The sequence below is a fragment of the Rhinolophus sinicus genome, chromosome 16 (assembly GCF_057876585.1).
Source record: "Rhinolophus sinicus isolate RSI-liver-muscle chromosome 16, RSI-T2T, whole genome shotgun sequence".
Lineage (NCBI taxonomy): Eukaryota > Metazoa > Chordata > Mammalia > Chiroptera > Rhinolophidae > Rhinolophus > Rhinolophus sinicus.
In genome coordinates, this window is record NC_142516.1 from 168,453,096 (window position 1) to 168,465,242 (window position 12,147).

At 33.7% G+C, this 12,147-nt stretch overlaps 1 protein-coding gene across 1 annotated transcript in view; it reads right to left on the minus strand.

The window, feature by feature from the left end:
- Window positions 1-12,147, minus strand: part of PIBF1 (progesterone immunomodulatory binding factor 1) — a 180,699-nt gene that overhangs the window by 83,187 nt on the left and 85,365 nt on the right. The window contains exon 11 of the mRNA XM_019738176.3: window positions 1,700-1,865. Coding sequence (XP_019593735.2) covers window positions 1,700-1,865 — 166 coding nt within the window. The remainder of the gene's footprint in view (window positions 1-1,699; window positions 1,866-12,147) is intronic.

A 12,147-nucleotide genomic window follows, 5' to 3' on the forward strand; every position in this document is an offset into this window, starting at 1 on the left:
AGCACCCACCATGATCAAAGCACTGTGTTAGGCACTGCCGGCACAGTGATACACGTCCTACCAAGGCTCCTACTTTAACAGAGGAGAAAATGTACAGAAATTCCCCTAAAGTCTCCGTTTTATCAACCAGAGTTTTAGAATCACAATTACTTTTCACAAAGGTGTTTCCCCATATAAGGCATTTACACAAAGGAATACAATCATCGCTAGTCATGGGCATCCACAGACCAAGCGGATAGGTCTATGGGAGAGTGGTTTTCATACTGCAAGTTACAACTTTTACAAGGTCATGAAATCAATCTGGATTGCAACCAGCTAAAAATAACAGTATAGAATGGTTTAGAAAACATCAGCACAGTATGTTGTAAAGTATTGTTTAATGAAATGTTTGTTTCAGAAGTATAGAGAGAAAGGAAGTGCTTCTCTATTTCTGTATATGTAACACCCCTCACTCCTCTGTTCCAAGACACTTTCTTAAGTCATCGGGAATTATCCAATTTAAATCATGGAAAACATTACTTGCAAAAGACAAATTCCACATCAATTCGTCTAATACAATCTATTTGAAAATGTGTGGGAGAGTATGTCGGAGTAGATATGACTGCATCAGTTTCCCGAAAGGTACCTGAAAAAGTTTTAAACGCTGAACACTGGTTTGTTTTACAAGTGGACACCATCTATAACTTTTACTTATGTTTCTTTAAATAGATATGTATTTAATATCATTTTTATGTTTTTCCCTAAGGCTCTATTTTCTGTGAGACCCTTTATCCTGTTAATCTTAGTTTTACTTATCAAAGTACTTTTCAGAAATGTAATCTCTAAGATATTATAATGAATACTTACATCATCAGCTAATTAATTAATCATGCTAATGAGATTACTGAATCTTTCATTCAATGTTTTTAATGAGCATTTCCTCCAAATCTAAAATATTCAAGAACATGATTGCATGTAATCATACAATGCATGAATACAACAATATACAACTTATACTTTTTAAAATTGCTTTTGCTGTTCTGTACACCATTAATATAAACCTTTATAAGCATCTCTTATTATTTCTTTAGGGAAAATTCCTTTATCTGAAATTACTGGATCAATTTTTCAAGGATGTTAACACAGATTACCAAACTGTTCTCCAGAAGGGATGTTCCACTTCCTAACTGCATGTGATTTCCCATTTAAGGGTACTCTTGCCAGCACTTTAAAAACAACAAACACACTTATATAAAGGTAAAAAAAAGTTTAAACGTACATTTCTTTAATTATTAGCGAGAACACATTTTCACTTTTTTTTTAAATTAATTTTTTCTATTTAAAAAAATTTTAATTTTGAAATTACAGTTGACATACAATACTATATTAGTTGCAGGTGTACAAACACAGTGATTAGACATTTATATAACTTATGAAGTGAGCACCCCAATAAATCCAGTACCTGTCTGACACCATTATTTTCATTTATTTCTTAGCAATTTGCATTTCTTGTCTTGGAAACAGTCCATTTCTTCCTTCTACCTATTTATCTAGAAGAGGAAGGTATGTCCTCTTGAAAAGAGGTCTTTTAAAGTTAAGGACATTGGCTCTTTCTCATACATAACCCAAATATTATTTATAAAGCTCAACAGGATACAGACTTTGTACTTATGGAGCTCACGTGCTATGCTAATTTTAAAAGAAAAGTTTGTACATGTACCTCCAATTTTTTCTGATATTTTTCACATTCCAACTGACACTGTGTGAGATTTCTTGCAGTTTCCTCTTGTATAAGTTGAACACGCTCACTTTCAAAAGATTTTAATTTACTTTGATGGAGAAATTCTGTTATTCGGCTTTCTGTACTAAGTTGAAGTTCTCTGTACCTGAAAGAAGTTTTGAGACTTTAAAGAAATCTCAATGATTTATATAAACATTACTTCTACCTTCCACATTCAACTTATATATTCAGCAAAGCTTTTGTATATAATTTAGATAGGCATATAAATGGAACTATGCTGAGTCCAGAGAACAAAACATACCAATGAAAATTCCGCTATTGCTCCCTTATTTTCATTTCTTCCATACAAAATAATTGCCTGTTATTATTATTTTGTAAGTCTTTTAAAATAAAATATGGTAAGAGCAAGTTTCAGTTATGTTGCTTAAAATGATTTAATTTCTATATACTTCACAAGCCTTCTTAAATCTACAGCATTGCTTCCAAGCTCGCTGTTTCATTCAAAGTCTAATCTCAGATGAAGAACAATGGCATGAAATATGTACATTAAACTGCAAATTCTTGAGACACTTGTAAAATAAATTTTTAAGTCAGTAAATATATATATTCGGATATTACAAGAAAACATACTGTACAAATTACAAAGATAAATATATAACTACAAGTAGTCTGTTATAACACAGATAAGGAACATTCTCTTCATTCCATAGGCATAACTACTAATAAAAACAGTTCCACTGAACAGATAAATCACCACACAGGATGCTTCAGGTTGACTATATTCTAACAGAAAGCGAAACAGACATGTTATACCTTTTCAGGGAGCTATTATGAAGCCAGTATAATGCTAGATATGTTAGTAAAACTCATTTATTCAAATATTTATTGAGCTAGTCAATATGCTGGGTAAATGTGCACCTCCCCTGCCCCTGGCCAATTCCGCCCCCCCCCCCCCCATCCGCCAAAAAACTTAGTTTTCTAGAGGAAGACAGACAAATAAACATGAAGTGTATTAACAGAGTAGGCTAAAGGTTTCCTTAGGGTAATCCCTGGGTTCAACAGGAACATACAGGAAGAGACTTAACTTGGTTTGTGGGGGGGTGGGGGGCAGGGGGGAGAGGAGGAGGTGGTATGGGGTGAGAAGTGTTCCAGGAAGAAGAAACAACAGTATGTGGAGGGCAGGGAAACAGAGAACACAGTCTGTTTTATTTATGGCATGTCATTAAATCCTTACAACAATCCTATTAGTTATTTTGCAGATGAGGAACCTGAAGCTCAGCAATATCACATAATTTCTTTTACAGGAAGAAGCTCTTAGTATATTTTAGGCTCAGTCTCAAATCCAGCTATATTTGACTCTACAGCAATAATCTTTCCACTATTACATGATATTCTTAACTGACATTTCTGAGGTCAGGTAAACTTTCAAATGTTTTTTAAAGGTCCTTTTACTCTTGTGACAATAACAATACCATTCAGAGTGTAAGCAGAGAAGAGAGGCAGTAGATATTTGCTATAGGCTATTTAGCTCTCGGCACTCTTTATCTTTGGTAAAAGCATCTCACATTCAGATTGGTGGATGTTCCATTCATTTCCATACACGTTACTTAATACATAGCAGGGCTTGAAGGTGAATGTCAGCTGTGTGTTTACCTTGTTGCAAAGCCCTGGCACTAATTATACATGTGTCTTCTTACAATTTTATTTTAAAAATACCTTTTTATATGGATAAGCAAACACTGATAAATTTTTTTTTTTTAAAGATTTTATTGAGGAAGGGGAACAGGACTTTACTGAGGAACAGTGTGTACTTCTAGGACTTTTTTCCAAGTCAAGTTGTTGTCCTTTCAATCTTAGTTGTGGAGGGAGTCGTTCAGCTTCAAGTTGTTGTCCTTTCAGTCTTAGTTGTGGAGGGCGCAGCTCAGCTCCAGGTCCATTTGCAGGGGGCACAGCCCACCATTCCTTGCTGGAGTCGAATTGGCAACCTTGTGGTTGAGAGGAATCATTCCAACCAACTGAGCCATCCGGGAGGCAGCTCAGCTCAAGGTGCCATGTTCAGTCTTAGTTGCAGGGGGCAGAGCCCACCATCCCTTGCGGGACTCGAGGAATTGAACTGGCAACCTTGTGGTTGAGAGCCCACTGGCCCATGTGGGAATCGAACCGGCAGCCTTGGAGTTAGGAGCATGGAGCTCCAACCATCTGAGCCACCCGGACTGCCCCTGATAAATTTTTTAATGACGTAATACACATACCATAAATTCATCCATTTAAACTGTACAATTCACTTTTTTAGTATATTCACAAGGTTGTGCATTACCACTAATTACAAAACATTTCCATCACCCCAAAAAGAAATCCCATGCCAATTCAGCAGGCATTCCTCACCCTCTTCTACCCTCCCAGGCCCTGGCAAACACGGATCTACTTTCTGTCTCTATGGATTTGTTTACTCTGGATATTTCATAACAGAATCACAGAATACGTGGCCTTTTGATGTTTTTAAGGTTCATCTATGTTGTAGCGAGAATCACTACATTTTATGGCCAAATAACATCCCATTGTATGGCTATACCACATTTTGTTTATCCATTCATCAGTTGATGGACATGTTTCCGCTTTTTGGCAACTATGAAGAATGCTGCTACAAAGATTTATGTAGAACTTTCTGTGTAAACATGTTTTCATTTCTCTTGGTTATATACCTTGGAAAAGAACTGGTAAATCATATGGTCACTTTTGTTTTTTTAAACCTTTTTGGGAACTGCCAAACTGCTTTCCAATGTGGTTGTACTATTTTGCATTCCCACAAGCAATTATGGGGTGGGGGGCAGTTTCTCCACAACTTTATCAAAACTTATCATTGTCTCTTTCTGATTATAGCCATCCATAAGTTTGAAGTAAAAAATTATTTCACTCAAAAATTTATTAATTCAACATTTTACGGACATGAAAATATCCCTGTATTCCCTGGGGTAAGTTGTTTTATAAATATACATGTACAAATATGTGAAATCAATAACTATTTTATATGCTAAGCTATAGAACACACTAGACCTCATTACTAAAATAAATTCTCGATAAGTCATTTACAATGTGATATTGATCTTTAAAATAATTTGTTTTGAAAAGACTAAACTGTGAAGTTTGCCTTCTTATGGATTCAGGACATTGTGGGTAATTCACAAATCAATACAAACTGTAAATAAGAAATTAAAGGCTTAGCTTTTAGATTCCACATGCTCTTTTTATTCATTATATGGCACTTAAAAGTTACTTTTAGCACTATTATTCTTTCCTTATGTCGAAAAGTAAAATAACAATAGTTATCTCCTGAAAATTTGGGAATACTAAGTTTAATAAAGTGACAAACCAAATGATAATTCTACAGACCAAATGGTAATTCTAAAGGACTAATCTATTTCCATGTTGTTTATACTATGAAAGAATCTGTCTCAAATCATTATATCTTTGTAATAATTATTGTCATTTTAATTTGTTAACTTGAACCATGAAAATACTGAAGAAACATTAGAGCCGCAAAAGCCATTCCAGTAGCAAGGAATGGATGACAGGAACATAGCCTGATAATTTCAAGGTAACTCCCTCTTACTTGATTTGATAAACCTGTCACAATTTACTGTGTTGACTCATCTTCTCATCTTATCCTCTTAATATGAGTATCTTATTTGAACTAAGCCAATATTATTTACATGTTCACAACTTTATGTTTGGCATTCTAATTCAGTATAGTAAGAGGTCAAATTTCCTATAAAGTAAAAGTCTAATCAGAATCTCCAACTATCCTCACAACCACCTCAACCCAGGCCCCAGATTTGGCTAGTTCAGTCTTGATGCTACATTTGTAACTGGGTTTTGTTCTTTTTTTTTTTTTTTCCTTCAGTTTTTCATAAGAATCATCCATATATCATACCTATATATTACTGTAAAAATAATAATATAAAGTCCTACAATGAAATGCTTGCTCTTAAGAGTCCCAGCAACAGATTTTTGGGCTGGACATATAAAGGAGAGGATATGTTAAAACGGAAAACTCAGCTATTATACGGGGAGCTAACCCATGAGAAAGGCTCTCAGGCTGTGGGGAATTAAACTCCAAATAGCATGGCATGTTCTTCAATGCTAAGAAATAACCACAGGACAGACATCAACATGGCACTGGATTCTCAGAAGTGACAGAACACATTTGAGCAGAAGCACTAGACAGAACACTAACAAGTGGTTGTCATAACAATAGGAAAACAGTCTTTACATATACTGGGAGTGCCAAAAAATGTACACATTTTAAGAGATGTTATCTATTTATTACTTTTCGAAGCTGAATTGAATTATGGTAGCATTGTGCAGTAGGACGTTCGCTCAAAAGATGGAGTTAATCAAATGAACGCTACCGTCCTTTATTGCATTACAATTTTAATAGTTTTTTCCTTTCTTAAAATGTGTATTTTTTGGCACCCTCTGTATACTACCGTGAAAGTTTTGCTCATTCCACTCTGATGTGTTAAGTCAAGCAATGTACATGGTTTGTTCCCAACTCTATTGACAAGGTTGCCATTGAATAAGGTGAAAGACCCATGTAATTATTAGACTTTTGTTTAGTCTTAGTTTCTTATTCCGATGAGAAACAACAGCTGACCTTTCCATTTTGTCCACAAAATATTCATGGCTTCCCCAATATTAAAACTGGGTATTTATTCTGAACCCAGGTATGTAATCTCATTTGGTACACAGGCATTCCAAGGCAAAATACTCGAGAAGTATTGTATCCAGTGGTGAGATTCCTGCAATCACCAGGACGAGGAACTGGTCCTTCCATTAAGAAATTTTAAGAGCTGCCAGGTTTGGAAGTAAGGAAGTGCAGCAGTTGAGGGAAGGCATTTGTCCGCGTACAGGAGGACGGCGGTGTGTAGATAAAGAGTACAGGAAGTAAGCCTGCACAAGGAAGACTGGCCAAAGAGGCTAAGCAAAGTGACAGAATTTCCAGTTACTGGTAAGGGTTCAGGAAAGGATTTTTTCAGTAGTCAGGCATTAGGAAGATCAACTGGGCAGAAAGTATTGAACAGTACTCTGGGCCAATACTGTGGTTTGGAAGAATACCTAGGAGCAGACAGTCAGGGCTGGACCACTAAATCCTTTGTGTGAAGGAGGATAAATCTAAATTCTACAGACAAATGGGGCAGAAGCTGCTGATAAACTCCCTCCGTGTAAGAGTGCCTTGAAGTAGAGATGGGCCTGAATCTGCAGACGGGGAAGCCTTGGGTGGGTGGTCGATTTTGCTGTGGGAAATGGGAGGTGACAAGGGCAGAAGCTGCCATCTCTAATCAACTGAGAATCCATCTTGCTTACATGGGGGAATATGAATCCCACTTTACTTTGGTGTTTCAGACTCCACTTTCACCTTATTCTATTAATGAGGCCTCCGTGAGTTGGTGTTCAATTCCCTTAAATTATTCATTTTGGTTGAGCTAATAACTAATCTGCACCTTAGCTACTCTGCACCTGCTATTTCTAATTTCGAGGGGATAAAACTCATTTTCATTCTTTTTACAGAGAATTTGTGTTGTATTTCTAGACCTGTACCACATATTCAAAATGCCTCTGGATGAGTCACTTAACGATAGTTAATCAAACCCTAAGATTCACTTACTCTAAGAACTGAGGAAAAAAACTGTTCATGTGGATTTTCTGCTTTGGCTGAGGAAAGCTAATTATCTTAAGCTAAAATACTAAACCACTTAGTTTTCCATTACCTCTAAAATTTTTTTTCTTGCTCGCAGTTAGTATATCTGTATCTAATTATTATATAACCAGTATCCACCAACTACATAATTAAAGCATAATGAATATAAGGCACAAGACACAACACCTTTTACAAAAGTACACATTTTTATTTCTTCTTCAAAAACTGCTATTTTATACAGGGTTAACTTTCCATTAACCAAAATATTTTATTCCTTAACATCTATTTCATTTAAAAATACTTCCTGTGCACCTAAATGTGTGGGGTACTGTCAGGTATCAGTGAACCACAAATAGCATCACTATTCTTCAACCTCACATTCTAATGGTGGGAGACAGACAAACAAACGGAAGGTGATAATGCTAAGTTCACATAAATTAATAATAGTAAAGCAGAGTGAGGAAACATAATGATAAAGGTATTAGTGGTCGTGCTCTTTTAAGGAGGTTGGGCAGGGAAGGCATCTCTCTGTTAAGGTGACATCTGAGCAAAGACATGTATACCAGGATTTACTAAAACCTGTATTTTAGAACTTAACCAAGTGATTAATCAGACAATATTTACTGGCCATGTATCATATCCAAGATTTATATAATATAGGCTTTTTCAGTTTAAAGAAGAGATATAATATCAAACGTATGAAGGAAATCCTTTACACTGATTTGAAACTTGGTATCTTAAACCAGTAGCTAAAATTATGTACCAAAACTGTACTAATGGATTTATTAGACAGTCCAATCCATATGAACTGTAACTAAAATAAAGAAGGCTGAATTTTTATCAAACGCATTGGTAATACGTATCAGGATGAGTGCTATTTTTCACAGTACCGGGAAATAGTTATTTGAACAAGCAATTCTGTCATTGTTGAAAAACAATTTGAATTCACTTTTATTCAGGTAATTAATAAAGCATATAAGAAATGTTCTTTCACCATTTAGTTGATGTCTTTCAAAAAATGTCTTTTTAATTTTTGTGATTATACAACCAATGAATGTTTATTATGAATTTTAGAAAATAGAGAAAATAAACATCGATAAGCTCATAAAAATAGTTGCTGTTTATATTTTCATATATTTCCTTCTGTTCTGTGCACAAGTAAATAGTTTCAATTCTATAAGTAATTTATCAAATCCATTCTCAGGGTAAAAGCATCACATATCAACAAAAAAAGATTAAAGACCTCTTTATCACCTCTCTCAACTTCACTTCTCTCAGAGATAACCACTATTATCAGTTTTCTGCGTATCTTCCTAGAGGTTTGTTTTTTAAACAATGCATGTGTGTTATACACAGAAGGATGTATCAGTCTTCTTTAATGGCAGCATGTCATATATATATATATATATATTTTTTTCACTTAGGAATATGTTTGGGGATCTTTTCATGTCTGTACCTCATTCCTTTCATTTGTTTCACTTTTGTTCTACAATGTGACCACAATGTAGACACAACCATTTAATTAATTCCAATTCACTTATTTAATTCTAAAGTGATGAACATTTAGATTGTTTCCAATTTTTAAAATTATACACAATACTTCAAAGAATATCCTAAGTAAAATGTCTCCTTGTGAACAAATGAATGTTTCTCTAAGAAAGATATCATAAAGTCGAATTGTTGAGTCAAAGGATTTTAAATTTTAATAGATAATGCCCAATTCTCCTCCCACTGGAAAGATCACTTTAAAATTCTAACAGACATGCATAAAATATGGTTTTTCCACATCATCGCCAATATTTGATATTATTATACATAAAAATGTCTGCTATGCACATTATATGTGAATTATACATTTCATATAGAATTTTCTATACTTTTTCATTGATGTTATAATTTTAAAAATTTCCTATGTTATTAAATCCCTTTCATAAGTATTATTTTTATTGGTTCTGTAATTTTCCATTCTTAATTATTCCTCTATTGTCAGACATTTAGCTTCTCCCCAATTTCTCACCTCATTTTCCACAAGAAATAGAGTACCCAGTTACTCTCCCAATGCAATGGGTTTTACTCTGAACAAAGTTTGAATTTCCAAAAATGAAATATATCTTTGAAGGGAGAAGGCCGTTATAATTAAGGGCTGCTCTAAGGACGGTGCTATAAAGTAACCACAGTGAGTGCTGCAGGGATGTGTGTGGAAAAGTACAGGAGCCTCAATTGTGTCTACTTTGCTGGGTGATAGTCTCATTTGAATCCATATACTTTGATGTTTCTTTAAAAATAATACAAATTTTACTCATTACTTATATACATATTTAGACAGATATCATGGGTACATCAAAATCATATAAGGACATTTACAGTTATATAAAAAGAAAAGGTATACATCCGGAAGAAATGACATCACTAGGTAAAAATATCTGGGAGAAGGGAGGTTGGAAAAGAAAGTTGTTTTTACATTACATGGCTTGACTTAAAAGTAATTTTACTAAAGGCAACTGAAAATTTTTTGATATGGACAATTTAAAAACTGAAAAGCACTTTCCATTTGAGTAATTATAGCTGAAATATAGTTTACTTCTTGCCACAGTGTTATTAGCCCAGTAAGGGATGAAGTACTTACCATGACATCATCAATGTCTAGTAAATTAAAAGTCTATGGTTCGTTAGTTTTTTAGTATCTTGTAAACATTTAAACGATCTCTGACTCAGAAATAAGCACCCCTGCTCTACCCAACTGAATCTACAATTTCTAATCTGTCACTAAAAAAGCAAAAAAAAATTTTATGTAGTTTTATATGTTTCAGAGATATCAAAATTAATGTACATTCATATATACAAATTAACATTTATATAAATTAATACAACTCACAACTTAATTTTGAAAGGCAGATTTGTAAAAATATATAGAAAATTTTTTATTTGTGAAAAAAAATATAGAAAATTTTTTACTTGTAAAAAAATAAAAAATATATTTCTTTAAAATAACTTTTCATATCATTATATCTTTCATATTTAAATATGATGGTTATATTCTTCAATTATATCAATTTATACATCAATCAATTGGAAACGCGGGTAGATAAGAATCTCTTGTTACCCAGATAACACATCAACTTTGTATATTATAATATACCCTCTTACCGGTTGTAGGATGTGTTTGTTTTATAATAGAGAATCACTGTATGTAATGAGAGAATTTTACTGATAGTAATATGTTGAACATGTGAAAGTTCTGAAAGTAGGAAACATGTTTAGGACAATTAATATATAGTAGAGAAGACATCTGAAATTGCTTTCCTTTCACTGAAATAAAATAAAATTCTAGTAACTGGTCTTTCCTTTTCAATTGTGAAATTTTCTAAACTGAAAAGAATGTAAGTAGAGAAACTTAGATTGGTGCAAAAGTAATTGTGGTTTAAAATGTTAAAAATTGCAAAAACTGCAATTATTTTGCACCAACCTAATAAAACCACCATCAATGATGCAACAATGATTACTACAGGACAGGAAAAAGGAATTTAAAAGGCGTTTGGTCCAAATGTTTCTGCCATTTAGATGATTTCTTCAACCAGTTCACTTCTCAGCTGTAATACTACATCTGTCATTTTTGGCTTACAGGCTAATTCTTAAATGAATGTGAGATCTTTTTTAGCAGAGTTAAAAACGCTGAGTATGTTTAACAACTGTACCATGGATTTATAAGAATTTCAAGCATGTATTTAGAGTAATTCAATGCATCTATCATATCATGATCAAATAAAATATGTAATGTCATTAATAAAATAAATAATATGTAGTAATATTTGGCCACCCTATAAAGGCAAAAAATAGGTACCGCAGGTATGTGAAGATAAAAGTACTTAAGTGAAACAAATATAATGAAAGGAATGTTGCCTTAAAATAAATCAAAGCATGCATGAGATAAAATTAGAGTAAAATATTTTATGACAGTGTTTGTATGAGGAGCTGTTTTCCCTTTTGTGGCAACATGACAACAAACACTTAAAATTCTGCTTGAATCATCCTTTGAACCAAGAATATTTATTGTATCAGTGCTTCATAGCACTCAAAACTATTTCATGCTGCTTTCACTGTATACCTCAGAGTGTTGGGCTACATTAAAGAAGAAAATCAGAATACATAAAACTGAATCTAAAAAGTCCTAAGACCTGTTTTTCTTTCAGTTTTGCTGTGAAGCTAAAACTGCTGTAAGGTCTTCTAAAAAAATCGTAAGAAAAAGCACTTTTTGGGGATGCTTTTATGAATAATGTCAAGTATGAAGAGTAGCAGAACGGAGGCTAATCGTGGTTTTGTCCTATTTTTCCTTAATATACAGCTCAAAGAAAGGAAATCCATTTACTGCGGTTAACACTCAAAGTGCTATTGTATTAGGCAAAGAGGGATATAATAGTCATTTATTTAGACCAACTTCCTATTAACAGGCAAACTCTGTGTCTTAACTTACTATACAAATCAGTGTTCTGAAAATGAGTCAAGAAATTCTATGACTCTAGGAATCTTCTGAATAGTGAATAATCTAGAAACCCGAGTTCTGGGTTCAAATCCAGATGAGGAGCTGTCTTTTCCAAAAAATGAAAAAAGTCAGTGAATTAAGATTATTATTTCCAGGTTTAGTTGTCACTTTAAGATGAAAACAAATTACATCAAGTGAAGAAAAAAGAAACCAAAATGATTATAGCATAGGTATGACAGAACTACAAGA